At 42.1% G+C, this 15,020-nt stretch overlaps 1 protein-coding gene across 3 annotated transcripts in view; it reads left to right on the top strand.

Annotated features, from left to right (window-relative positions):
• Window positions 1–15,020, top strand: part of LOC149790261 (uncharacterized) — a 100,918-nt gene that overhangs the window by 33,800 nt on the left and 52,098 nt on the right. For all 3 annotated transcript variants that reach the window (XM_089972302.1, XM_089972300.1, XM_089972301.1), the window contains exon 4: window positions 1,755–14,134. In XM_089972302.1, the coding sequence (XP_089828428.1) occupies window positions 1,755–14,134 (12,380 nt within the window). The remainder of the gene's footprint in view (window positions 1–1,754; window positions 14,135–15,020) is intronic.

Below are 15,020 nucleotides of genomic sequence, written 5' to 3'. Positions count from 1 at the left end.
ATTGATCTTGCAAGAAGTGTGCGTGTGATTTATATCGCGCGTGTGATTTATATCGCTAAGATGTCTGCAGTGCGACAGTTTATAGTCATGACCAGCACATGTATCATGTCACACCCAGTTACATTATCCTGACACCAGGCTGACTAGTCATAATACTAACCTCTTAATGATGAGTGCCAAGCAAGGTAGCTGCATGTATAGTTGTTCTGATTATCGATTATAATCAATCATCATTTGGTTGATTGTGAAACTCCATAATCGATTGTGTAAAGGGAGACTACTTTTTAGTTGCATGCAGAACACAAAAGTTAGTAAAACTTTTGTAAATCGTAAGCTAAGTAGGGCTTCATTTGAATTGAATTATTTGTTCCCTTCACAAATTAAAAATGTAAAACCATATCATATTCCATAGGTGTTAACTTTAATAATTTGGGACATGTGGTCATGATGACATGATTATGCAGTGAAATTGTTAACTCAATAAATTTTAAAAACATTTTGACGATTTGTTCCAGTTTTAATATAAAATCCTTTCTAGTATTTGTAGTTATTGAGAGGAAAACCTTCTGTACTTTAAATTACAGACACATCAGATATTGCTTTCATTTAATAAAGTTCTAGAACAAAAATAACACTACACAGTTGAAAAGAATGTAATATTTTTATCAGTTTATATATGTCACAACCACTCCAGCGAATGAATAGTTAGAGCATCCGCCTCAGAAGCTGGAGGTCGTGGGTTCAATCCCCGGCCGAGTCATACCAAAGTCTTACAAAAATAGTACTAACAGCTGCCTTGCTTGGCACTCAGCATTAAGAGGACTGGTCAGCCGGGTGTCAGGATAATGTGACTGGGTGGGACATCATGTTACATGTCTGCGGCATGATGCCCCAGTGCTAGACATCACTATAAACTGCCACACTGCAGACATTTTAGCGACATGACTGAAAAATTGTTAAAGTACGTTAAGAATCCAAATCAAACACACATACACATATACATGTCATTCAAAGAGATTACTCCAGGACATTTATTAACATTTTGAGCTCTTGAGCAAAGCTATAACTGTATAACAAACAAAATTAAAATTTGTTCTTAGTAACCGATTATTATGGATTATCAGTTGGTTATGTGGAACCGATTATTATGAAATTCTGGCCGATTGCCACCACTAGCTGCTATTATCATTTTTACAAGTCTTTGTTATGACTCAGCCGGGGTGAGAACCTGTAACCTCCCACATACAAGGCAGACGCTTGAATAGCTCAGTCCACCGGAGCAGTCTACTGCAAGAAGTGTAGTATCAATGACTTTTCTTAATGCCCCCCCCCCCCCCCGCCTCATGCCACACTGCACGAGCTGTACTATAGCTACAAATTCAACAGCATGGGAAGATGGGAAGAAATTTCAAGTTTTTCAGCAATTTTTTAATGGTGGTCTTGACATGAAGTTCCTGGCTGACTGTTTGGCTGACATGGCCATACTGTGTAATGTCTGCTAAGGAATGGAAGAATTTAGTCTGTTAGAAAATAGATGATGTAAAGGGAGATGGCTTTATTAGGGAGAAAAGAGGGTCATGGGATATCTTGACTGGATGTCAAAGATTTATGTCACATTATATTTTGCCATCACATCACTCCTTCCATGCACAAAGCACCCTAAAATTTGTATGATGAACAGAACGAGCCATTTTGAAACAAATATTAAGTCTTGGTCCTTGTATTTGTAATCAAAAAAGATAATTTATTTTTAGGTTCAGAGTGACAGCGAAGATCCAGTTGACATGTGGAAACAGGAAACTCGGGATGAAGATGATGAACCATACCATTTTGAAGATGCAGAACCTCAATATTCTTACAATGAAGGTGTTCAGTTTGATCCCTTTGTTGACACAAGAGAACATACTCCACGATTTGATGGTGATGAAGAGAATATGGACGATTCATTCCATCATGGAGGTTCATGGAATGAGAGAAGGCCTAGAGGAAGAAGAGGTGGTAGGCGACACTCAAGATTTGAACAGTTCCAACCTAGATCTGGTCCTGATATGGAGAAACAAGAAGCAGAACCACGTATGAGATTCCAGGGCATGCAGGGTCTCAGGCCAGGGATGGATGAACCATTTATGCATAATCCAACAGAAGATTCTGGCCCTCCCAACCTAGTTGGCAGGGGTAGAAGAGCAGTGAGAGGTGGAGCTTCACATCCAATGGAAATGGGGCCAAATCAGATTCGACCAATGAACTTGGAAATGCATCAGTCAGGCCCACCACCAAATCTGGGCCCAAATGGCCCTATGAGGTCAAACCAAGGACCTCAAGGACCTCCCATGTCACTTGCACCAAATCATGGACCTCCAGGCCCATCTGGGCAAAACCAGCTTCGCCCAAATCATGGGCCACCTGGGCCACCAATGTCACATGTCATGCCACAACATGGGCCCCCAGGGCCACCAAATCAAAAATTTGGACAGTTTAATCAAAACCAAGGACCAGCAGGTCCAAACTTTGGACAGATGACACCTAACCAGGGGCCATTAAGGATAGAAAATAGGCCACCATTTAACCAAAATCATGAACCGAATGGTGTAACTTTTAGGCAGATGGGTATAAGACACGGACCACCAGGGATGGAAGGTGGTCCACCATTTAACCAAATGTCAGCTTCCAGTGGCCCTAATTTTAGACAGATGCATCCTAATTTCAGACCACCTGGAATGGAAAATAGTGGACAGTTTAACCCAAATCAAGGATCAAGTGGCCCTAATTTCGGACAGATGGTCCAACACCAAGGTCCAATGCCTGGTATGGGAAATGATGTGCCCAGTCCTGAAAACAGGTCTTTTGCTCCAAATCAAGGACCCAATGGGCCCAATTTTGGACATCTGGTCCCACATCAGGGATCAATGCCTGGGATGGGAAATGAGATGCCTGGTCCTGAAAACAGGTCTTTTGCTCCAAATCAAGGACCAACTGGCCCGAAATTTGGACAGATGGTCCAGCACCAGGGACAAATGCCTGGGATGGGAAATGATATGTCTGGTCCTGGAAACCTGCCTTTCACTCCAAATCAAGGTTCAAATGGTCCTAATTTTGGACAGATGGTCCAACACCAGGGACAAATGCCTGGGATGGGAAATGATATGTCTGGTCCTGGAAACATGCCATTCACTCCAAATCAAGGTCCAAATGGTCCTAATTTCAGACACATGGTTCCACATCAGGGATCAATGCCAGGGATGGGAAATGATGCGTCTGGTCATGGAAACATGCCATTCACTCCAAATCAAGGACCAAATGTTCCAAATTATGGACAGATGGTCTCCCACCAGGGACCAGTACCTGGAATGGGAAATGACATGCCTGGTCATGCAAACAATTTGTATACTCCAAATCAAGGACCAAATGGCCCTAATTTTGGACAGATGTTTCCACATCAGGGATCAATGCCAGGAATGGGAAATGATATGTCTGGTCCTGGAAACCTGCCTTTTGCTCCAAATCGAGGAATGCCTGGGACAGAGAGTAGTGTATTTATGTCTGGCAATATGCCTCAAGGTCCAATGAATCCAATGCCTAATCAAGGCTTCCTAGTGCCAAACATGGTAAATAATTCTCAACTGTCAGCTCCTCCTCCAGCAGTTATGATGGATCAATCTGTGCCACATTTTGTAACACCTCAGCTGCCTCAAGGATTCCAGCCTATACCGTTTCCTTCCATGATTGATACTCAGCAGCAGATTATGGACCCATCAGTTGGTGAGGTTGCTGAGACTGTAGAGGTTTCAGAAGGAAAATCTAAAAAAAGTCGCAAAAAACGGAGACAAGACAAACAAGTAACTGAAGAAGTAGATCTGGATAGTGTTCCTCTACCTCCCATGCCTGTGCCTGTGGATAATGCTGTACCTGCTTCAGAAACCATCACTGATCTTTTATCTGTACCTCCACCACCTCTTCCATTGTCATCCATGCCACCATCTACAGATCAAATATCAAAACTTGTGTCTGTTGAAGACATGGAAATACAGTCTTCAGATGATCAGGGAGCAGATGGTGCTGGACAGATGGAGCAGTCTCGAAAAGATACAATCTCATCCTCAGAGAAATCAGTCACACAAAAGACAGAGTCAGAAAAGAAGGAAATGGAAAAGCAAGAAAAGAAAGAACCAGAAAAGGTCACAGCATCTCAGCTTCTTGAGAAATTCAAACTGAAGCAGAAAATGAAAGCTGAACAGCCATCTGAAAACCTTTTTGATGTGGAAACTGATCCCGAACAAGGCAAGGTCAAACATCAGCCAGTATCTTCGCTGATGAAAGGAAGGGTTCCCATACAACTCAAAGGTCAAGGTGTTGGAAAATTGACTGTCAGTTTGAAATCAAAGTCAAATGTATTTGCTTTTGCAAAAGAGGAAGAAAAGGAGAAAGGTGTTGCTGATGAGAAAATACCTGTGAAGGGGAAGTCACAGAGCAAGAAATCTGAACTTTACAAACCTGGAGCAGATGAAGATGAATTTGATTTCAGTTCAGTTGCCATGCAGAGGTATGTGGAACTCATACAAACCAGGCATCCATCCAAGGCTGTCTTAGAGAGATTAAAAGAAGTTGCAAATGATTTAAAGTCTCGTGGTCTGAAACCGATGGAAATTGTTCAGCATCTGGAAAAAATGTTAGACCAAGAGGCAAAAGCAGAAGCGGCATTATCAGAAGGATCAGGTCCACATAAAGATGTGGAAAAGAGCTCAACAATCGAAAATATCTTGGAAGATAAATCTCAAAAAAAAGATTCTGCTAGTTACAGGCCATATAGGCATAGAAGTCAAGAGAGAATTAGTGAAGAGCAGGAGAAAGAAAAAGAAAAGTCAGTCACATGTGTACCACAAGATCGGGACAAGAAGGAAAATTTTGACTTAAAAGATGATACAGTGAAGCATGATAGGAAGAGATCTGCTTCAAGAGAAAAGGATAAAAAGGACAGAGCAAGATCTTCCTCCAGAGATCGGCTGGGAAAAGAGCAGTCATCAAGATCTAAAGATGGAGATGGAGAAGAGAAGAAAAAATCTGAGTCAAAGGTTGGGTCAAAGATCAGGGATAAACGAGTTGGGTCATTTTCCAAAGAGAGAGATAGAAAAGATGAAAGGAGGTCATTATCTAGGGATAGGACGAAAAGAAGAAGATCCATGTCTAAAGAAAAAGAAAAACTAGATCGAACTAGATCAGTTTCCAGGGACAGAATAAGGCAAGATAAAAGGAGATCTGCATCAGCATCAGAAGAGAAAAGAGACATTAAGTCATCATTTTCCAGGGAGAGGAAAGACAGAAAGAGATCATCATCAAGAGATAGACCTGATGGATCTAGGTCTTCTTCTAAAGAGAGAGTCAAAAAGGGGAGAATGCGATCTTTGTCGAGAGATACAGATAAACAAGATAGAAGTCGTTCATCCTCAGAAGACAAAGGTAGCAGAAGGAGAAAGAGATCCTCATCAAGAGATAGAAGAAAGAAAAAGAGAGGTAGCACAAGATCCACCTCAAGAGATAGAGACAAACAAACGAGATCACCATCAGAGGATACAGTCAGACAAGGAAGGTCTTCATCCAAAGACAAGGAGAAAAGGGATAGAACTAGATCTTTAACTAGGGATAGAGAAAAGCAAAGCAAAAGATCTTTATCTAGAGAAACAGAAAGACAGGACAGGACAAGATCTTCATCAAGAGAAAAGGAAAATCGAGACCGAAAAGGGTCACTGTTATCGACCACAAGCAAGAAAGCAAAGGACAGAACAAGGTCTTCAAAGGATGTAGCTAGTCTGAACATCACAACTGACAAAGAAAGAGAAAGAACTAGGTCTCCATCAAAAGACAAAGAAAAACTAGATAGAACAAGATCTTCATCCAGGGAGAGAAGTGATGGACAAAGGTCCCTGTCGGTGAGATCAGAGTCAAGAGACAGTCTTGATCAGAAGAGGTCCTTGTCTGAGGAAAGAAAAGATAGAGAGAGGTCAAAATCAAGTGAGAGAGGGAGCAAAAAGGTGAGATCTGTTTCTGTGGACAAGACTAAAGATCTTACAAATCAGGAGAGGAAATCTGCATGGAATGAAGGCAGAGATGAAAATTTAGATGCTGAAAATGCCTTACAGGAAGGTCTCAGAAGTAAAGAAATTTCTGAATTTCAAAAGGACTTGGAGGGTGTTGTTCAAGAGGAGAAAAAGGATGACCAAGGGATTCTGAAAAAAGTATTTGATTCAGTGAGAAAAGACAGTATGGAGGCTGATGATGAAAACAAGAGTGTTGACATGGCAGTTGATATGGAAGATGAAACAATACCAGCAGAGTTAGGAAATATGACAGAAGTTAGCAGTGGAAAGACTAAAGGAGATACAAAAGCTATTGAGGACTTGGAGGTTAAGACAACTGTAAAGGAAAAGAGAACTGAGCAACCATCAAAATCAGGGAAAAAAACTAGGAATAAAAAGGACAGAAAGAAGAGTAAAAAGGACAGCAGTGATTCAGAATCCGATGTGGACAAACCCAAAAAGAAAAAGAAAAAGAAGAAATCCAAGAAAAAAGAAAAAGGTAAAGCCAAGGATTCAGGCACTGATGAGGATGACAGAAAATCCAAGGAAAGTGGTAAGACAGTATCTGAATGTCTTGAGAGACCAGGTGAGGATAGGTCAAAAAAGTCACAACTGCAAGATTTCACTGATAGTGGTAGCAGTATAGATAGCAGTGATGAAAAATTTCAAAAACAAAAGAAGTCACAGGATGTTATGGTAAGTTCATCAACACAAAGACAAAGTAGAAGAGATGTATTAAGTAGTGAAGAGAGTGCAAAGACCAAGTCCATGCATGAAATTAGCTCGTCCAGTCCTAGTATTAGCAGAGATAGACATAGTGATGAAGACAAGTCCAAGTCCAAGAAGACTAAAAAGAAATCCAGACCTATCAAAAGAAGTAGCAGTAGAGACCAGTCTAGTGATGGATCTAGCTATTCTCAGTCGAGTAGATCAAGAGATACTAGAAGGAAAAAGTCCCGAGAAAGGAACAAGAAAAAAGATAAGCACAAGAGGAAGAGCAGCAGCAGTTCAGATAGTCAGGATATAGAGGCTGAAAGAAAAGCATCCAAGTTGAGTACGAAGAAATCCAATAGACAAGATCACAGCAAGGGTGATGATAGTGATGAGGAGGGCTTGAGAAGGGAGTCCAAAATCTTGGAAGGGCCTAGAGTGGAAGGTGATCCCAAACAGACAGATAAAGGACAGTGTGTCGAAAAAGAAGTAAGCAAAGAGGAAGAAATTCGTTTAAGACGACAGGAAGAGAGAGCCCGTCTCCTACGGGAGCTAGAAGCATTAGATAGGCAAATTGAGGATCGAGAAATAAAAAAGAGAAAAGATTCTGGCAGGCATGTGGTTGAGTCAAATGAAGATGGCTCAAAGCTTTTCTCTGATAAAGTTAAGGAGTCTGTAGACGAATCCAGTTACACTGATGCCTCCTCTGATTTTGTTCAAGTAGATGAAGAAATATCAGTACACAGAAGACTTAGTGCTGGTCTGGAAATGGTAGAAATTTCACATTCACACACCAAGGAAAGAAAGGTTGGTTTTGAAGAGAAGGACGAAGTGAAAAAGAAGGAGAGGTTATTTCCTGTGAGCCACAGACTTGATTATGACTCAGATGAAGAGAAACAAAAAATGGACAGCAAGAAGTCAAAAACAGAGTCATCCAAGATAAGAGATCCTGGAAAGTTTTCTTGTCAGACAACAAAGGATTCGGGAGAAAAAACAGTGTGTCCGTCTTCAGCATTAAGTTCTATTATGAGTAATTATGATGTGAATGATGACCATGAAGTTGAGGATATGGACATTGATAATGACCAAGACCTCTTAGCAGAGATTCAGGTTGAAACAAACTTGATTTCACAAGAAACTGCCTCAGTGGAAAAGACTGATACAATAATTGGTGCAAAAGGAGATGTTTTATCCAGTAAAAATCATGCCTCTGGAAAGAAGGAGCAGGAACAGACTAATGCAGCATTCATGGTGGATGGCATAAATTCAGAATATACTAACACAGAAAAAAATATGGGAGAAAGGGAGACTACTTTGTTAAGTATACCATTACCAGGAATAGAGAAGGAGCAAGACAGTGAGAAAATGGCGACAGTTGAAATGGAGAAAAAATCCCCTATGGAATTTGCAAACCAAATAAATATATCAAGTACTAAACCTGGAGATGTTGGCATGCTATCAAGACGAAGTGCAATTGGAACAATACCTCTCCCAGTGTTTAGCTCAAAAACCATAATCAAGCCAGATCAGCAGATTTATTCAGGAAGTGAATTTGGTCAGTCACAAACTGCCTCAAATTCTAATGCTGAGGGTACTACTGAGCTACAGTGTTTGCCCTCCAACAGAGGGGAAGAACGGGGATTTCCAAGCAGTATACTGCTAGCTACTTCACCTCAAAGCAGTGTAGCTGTAGCTCATACTCCATCACCAGTTCCCCCTCCATTATCAGTTGCACCTGTGCCTCCTCCATATTCTAGGGCAACTACATCATCTCAGCCCCTTAAATTTACATCATCCTTGAATGCAGCAGCATTAACCCAGTCAGCAGCTGCAGTGTCTTCATCCAAACCAGTGACATCAGGATTGGCTACTAAGGATGTGCCACCAGTACAGTCACAGATGCTTCACCCACATTTTACAGTGTCGTCTGCTCAGATGCCACTGCAGTTGATGCCACAGATTTCAGTTCCATCACCATCACCAGTTCCAGTTTCTTCAGCTGGACATTCCCAGTCATTGAAACAGCCTGTGGTACCTCCAGTGCTTTCAACACTCACTCAGCCATTTGTTGTACTCCCAGTACCGCCACCAGGCCCTGTGCCTTCACCACAGATTGTCCCACCTCCCTCACCAGTTCCTCCTCCAAAAGCTCAGAATGCTTCCTTGTCTCGTGCAGATAGCACAGGGAAAGATAAAACTGCGGAAAAGTTGGATTTGTCAAAGGAAAAAGAAAAAGAATGCCACATTGCGAGTGATCTCTACGATCCAGCAGATTTGTATGATCCGGCAGATGTAACTCTCAGCCCAGCCAGAGAAAGTCCTTTTGACACGGAATCCGAACAAACAAAAGAAGAGTCTGCACTTCTTTCCAGTGAAGTTGATAAAAAAGAGACACCAGATAAGAATGAGTCGGCATTGGGAAGATCAAAGGTTAAATTGGTGATAAAAGGTTCAGCAAAGATTAGTACATACAATGTACTAAAAAGGTCAGGAGGAAATGTTGCTGGTATGGGATCTGTTGATGATTCCCCTGAGGAAGATCTTGGACATGCTGAGAAAGAAATTTCCAAGTCTTCCTCAAAACTCAATCCTCAGACTTGGTCTTTATCAACCACAGAAACTGTTCAGATCACAGAAGCAAAGACTCAGATTACCAGGTCTGCAGATACATCAGGACAGGACAGGATGCCAAAGGTTCAGGAAGATGAAACTGAATGTATTGATGATACGGTGCAGGTAGAGAAACAGCAGACCTTGAGAAAAGGACACAGGAGAGGTCGAAGTAGATCATCACATTCATCCAAATCAGAAACAAGTGGTCCAGCATCTGAGGAACAGTCTGAGTCTCCAACCTCAGCAAAGGAGGTCACTGAAATGGAACTGATAAAATCAAGTAGCAGGAAAGGACATAAAACAGAATCTCTAGCTCCCACTCCAGCGAGACGTCTAACTCGACGTGAGGCTGCTTTAAAAAATGTTGTCTTGCCACCGGTTATGTCTAAGGAAATGCCAGGTCGCAAAGGAATGGGACGTTCCAGGAGGTCTTCCTCTTTGAAAGAATCTGAATCTGGAGACAGCAGCGATGCTTCATCAATAGTCTGTGAGAATGTTCCAAAGGATCCAAGTAATGATGAATTTCTTGTAGACAGAAATCTGGAATCAATAAATTCTGGTGAAAAGGAATTAGATGAACTCAAGAAGTCATTCATGGATGAGCAGGTGGTGAGTAGAGACTCGCAGAAATCTTTGTTTTCTCAGTCACATTTGGCCAAATCAGTGGACATGATCAGTAGTGGTGAAGATCAAATGAGTGTGAGGAAGAGCACTTCAGAATTACCGTCACAGGGATTTGAAGAGACCTCCTTGGAAGTGGAAAACATGGAAGAACGTCATCCTGTCCAATGCAAAGGTATAGCAGAGGATGATGTGGAAGAAAAAGACGGTGATATGACAGATGATTTAGCATCTACCTCGGTGGAAATGAAATTAGTCGTTACTAATGCTGCAGGAATGAAAGATCAAGCGGGAAATGATGTGATTCAAACACAAGACATTTCTAAAGGTGAAATAAAAGTCATCACTAAGGAGATCCTTAGCAACCAGGCTTTTGACACATCCATGGAAGCTGTCATGTTTATCCCAAAGGTTACTGAGCCTGAGCAGAGATTATGCATCAGTGAACCCAATATTCATTTAGAGACCTTGCAAAAACATTCTTCAGCATCAAACAGGGAAATATTGCCTTCTGTAGGATCAAAAGAAACCACTCAGATAGCACCCATTCCCATTCAAGATTCAGTTCCAGCTAATTGCAGTGAAGTTGCAAGTAATGTGCCTCGAACAAAAGAATCACTTTCATTGAGGTACCTTCCTGTAAATGACATGTTTGAGGGAATCTTTGATAGTAGTGTAGGAGCCAGTAGTAAGACAGTACATTCTGTTGCTTCCACATCATCACCACTGCTGCCACCACCACCATCTGAAGATCAGAAAACTATTGGAACCTATTTAACACCTCAGTCAGAGAAAGTTGTTACATCATCATTATCTTCTGAGAGTGTTGCATCAGTATTTAATGATGATGTCTCCAGTGGTGAAAATGATTCCAAATCACCTTCAAAGTTTTCATTGAAGCTAAAGGCAAGAGACTCCTTAAAAACAATAGCTGCTGGGTTTGAAAGTTATGCTGAACCCAAAACATCATCATCAGTTCTGACCAAAGCAGATTTGGAATCTGAACTTTCCAATATTATAATGACCATGCCTGACAAATCATTAGATGATTTGGCAAACACTGAAAAGGTCTTCCAACCTAAGAAAATTCCTGTTCTGCTGCCTCGGCAGGCTATGCTGTCTAAACACACAGCAGAAAGCTCGAAGACAAAATCTGCTGATGGACATGCTGGTGGTCAGCCAATTCCAACTGTTCAGAGTGGAAACCTGGAAAAGTTTCATCCTATTCCAACACTTGGGTCTGCAACTCCGACACAACTTAAAAGAACTATGAATGCTAGTGTACCACAGAACATCCAGGGAATTACTGTGGTGGGAAGTTGTGCAGAAAGCAAAGGACAGGCCATTCCTATTATACAAAGAACAACAACTAGTGAAGGCCATGAGTTGAATTCCATTATTACTGGAGAAGGCAAAGCAATTCCAATTGTTAGCAGGGGGCATTTGATTGAGGCAACAGCCTTTGGAGAGTTTGACATTGCCAAAATTGATCATGAAGAATTGGAAAGTTTGGAGAAGCGCAAACTGTCTATTTTGAGAGATCTGGAGATTGCAAATACTGAAAGTAGTGAGGTTACATCTCAGGAGTCAGAGCCAGTTGGTCGCATTAAAGTACTTGTCAGCAAATGGACTGAAGAACAAGGAAGAGGAATATCAACCATAGTAACTCCAACAGAGAGGCTTGTTCCTGCAGATACACATAAAAATGATCAGGAAGCAGTTAGTCAGGAAAAAGAAGACAAGAAATCTAGGGAAAATGAGAAGAGAGAGCGAGATTATGATAGAAAGAGTCGGGATGTTAAAGATGGGAATAATGATGACAGACAAGAAGACAGGCATAAAAGCAGAAGAGAAAGATCAAGACATGATAGGAGTAGAGACAGGGAAAGAAGTCGTGAAAGAGACCGAAAGCAAAGAAGGGACAGGAGTCGAGAAAGAGGCAGCGAGAGAGAGAGAATCAGGAGTAGAGAAAGTGATAGAAACCGAGAAAGAAGAAGTCGTGAAAGACATAGAAGTCAGGAGAGGGTTAGAAGTGAGAGAAACAGAAGTCGTGAAAGAGGGAGGAGTCGAGACAGAAGCAGGAGTCCTCAGTGGGACAGAAGCCAAGATAGGAATAGAGATCTCAGTCGTGACAGAGACCGGAGTCCAGAGAGAGAGAGAAGTAGGGAACATAGTCGTGACTATGAACGAGACAGGCGCGATAGAGATCATCACGAGAGACACTCAAAAGATTATGAAGACAAACAGGATCACTATAGGAGGAGAAGATCAAGAAGTTTAAGCCGCAGCAGGAGTAGAAGCTTTGAACGACCAAGAGAACGAGAAAGAGTTAATGACCATGACCGAGATAGGCATAGCAGAGATGAGGAACATCCGGACAGGAAAAGAGAGAGGGAAGATGAAGACAGATATGATAGAAAGGAAAGAGATGATGATAAAAAGAGGGAAGAAGAAAAGGAAAAAGAGGAAAAAGAAAAACCGAAGATTGAAATGGAAGCTAGCCTCAAGAAACCTGTCATTGAACCAAACTGGAAAAAATTTGAGAAAGTTTTGTCAAGGAAGATAAATAAACCAACACCAGGTGATGCTTTGTTAGCTGCTGCAGCTCAGGCCTTGAATGCTCAGATGAAGGGAAAGCCTACTGCTTTAGATGAACTGGTTGCTGTTGGACAGCAGCTCAGCCGGGTCAAATCGGCCCAACAGGTCCAGCAAAGTCCATATGGAAATTCTAATCCACCTCAGTATCCAATGGGGCCAGTTCCTACAAGTATATACCATGGTGCAGCTTCAGAAAGCTATGGATATCCAACAAACCCATCTCAAATGCAATATGGAGCTGGAACTGACTTTTATTCACAAGTACCACCATTTCCTGGAAATCCAAATGCTCCTTTTATGAATCAGGTCAACCAACCATATCACATGGATCCCAATTATGCAGGGAATCGGCAGCGCTACATTGCTCCTCCCCCGAGTGGTCCACCACAAGGGATGCCAACTGGAAGTGGAGGATATGAAATGCCGCATCCAGGTCTGTTACCACATCCACCAACTGGCATGCAAGGACCCCCTCCACAGATGCAAGGACCAATGCCTCCTGTGCCAGGGCCACCAATGCACATGGTACCACCTCATATGCCTGGATCTGGACCACTTCCTCTGCATGGTCCACCTGGGCCACCACGACCTCGACAGCCACTACCACCACCACCACGACAGCCACTACTACCACCACCACCACGACAGCCACTACCACCACCACCACCACATCAGCCACTACCACCAATGCCACCACCACCACCACCATTGCCACACATGGGAGGTCCTCAGATGTCATATCAAGAGGGCCAACCAGAGATGTATCCTATGGGACCTCCATATGAAAATCCATACTCAGATCAGTATGGACCACCACACTATGGAGTTAATATGGATCCTGGTTATTATGGAGGCATCCCAGAGCCACCTTCTCATGGACCACCCAAAGAGAAAGGGCTTCATCGAAAACTACCAATGTTACCAGCAAATATACCTCGTCATCAGCCTCAAGTTACGGTCCCTGTAAATGCCTCAGCTGCAACTGAAGATTTGACTAGTCCATTTACACCACAGGTGAACTTGGCCACGGTTGATGTCACTGAATCACCTGTCACTAGCTCATCAGATGCCAAGGTAGTGCCAGGGACAGAGTCTGAATATGCATCGCAAGTTAAGGCCAAGCTAACTAATATTGTTGAAGCAAAGGCTGAAATCTCCTCAACAGAAGCTTATAGTGAAAAAGAGATGTATTCTGTTGAGCCAGCTGCAGCAACAAGTTCTGATCAAAGTGAAATTACACCACCATCGGCATCCTCTGAAACAGGTGACAAATTGTTGAAAGTTAAGTCAAGATGGAGGCGTGCAAGTGAGGCAGAAAAGGTTGAAACAACATCAGACACACCACCACCACCTCCACCACCACCTCCACCACCTCCACCTCCACCACCAAAGAATGATTTAAGGGAGAGAAAGCCTTCAAAATTGGAGCTCAAGGCTGCCATAATAGAGGAGGACATGCTGAAATCTGAAGGAGAGAACAATTTTGAGACGATTGAGGATAGCATCTACCTTACTGAGAGGTATTTGTTTGATTATTTTCTTACCACTGAATGCCGTGGCATAGGTATTACTTTCCTAATGGAGTTGGCAATAGTTTCAAGGTTCTTTATGTTCTGTCCTTGTATGCTAGAAATTACTGCTGTGCCTGTGTACACATCTTAATCATCCCTGATAGTTAGATTTACTCCATTTTTTTAATGTCCATAATAACTCTTTCAAATACTGTTGGTTTTCTTCCAAAATTTGTGTTTCATAATATTAATGAGACCTTGCTAGAGTTTGACTGCATTCTGCATCCTCATTGCTAGAAAATTTTACTTTGCTTGTATTTACAAGAGGTGACCAAGGAAGGTTGTCAGTTTCATCAGGTGCTGGTTGTTTGGATGGGTGGCCGCCTTGGATGCAGGAGGTCGTGGGTTCGATCCTTGGCTGAGTCATACCAAAGACTTCAAAAAAAATGGTACTAACAGCTGCCTCTTTTGGTGTTCAGCATTAAGAAGTTAGTGTTAGTACTGGTCGGCCTGGTGTCAGGATAATGTGACTGGGTGGGACATCATGCTACATGTCTGTGGCAATATGCCCCAGTGCTACACATTACTATAAACTGCCACAGTGCAGACATCATAGCGATATGACTGAATTATTTTTAAAGCTACATTAAAAATCAGAATCACATCACACCTTTGGATGGGTGGCATTTTGTATGGTGTATTATTTATCCAGGAGAAGTACCAGTTGCAGGTCACTTGCCTTGTTGCTAAAAGTAGTCACTTTTTAACCCAGTGCTTGACATTGAGAGACCTTGCCAGATTTTGATTCTCTACTTTATGCATCACTGTCCAACAGAGTTATAGCCCCTCATTGTTGGACTCATTGACCCTGTTCATAGTGCTCCTTTTAAATAAC

The sequence above is a fragment of the Sinohyriopsis cumingii genome, chromosome 10, assembly GCF_028554795.1.
Source record: "Sinohyriopsis cumingii isolate HCF-2022 chromosome 10, ASM2855479v2, whole genome shotgun sequence".
NCBI lineage: Eukaryota > Metazoa > Mollusca > Bivalvia > Unionida > Unionidae > Sinohyriopsis > Sinohyriopsis cumingii.
The sequence above is the reverse complement of the archived record's forward strand: the minus strand, read 5'-3'. Positions and strand labels throughout refer to the sequence as shown.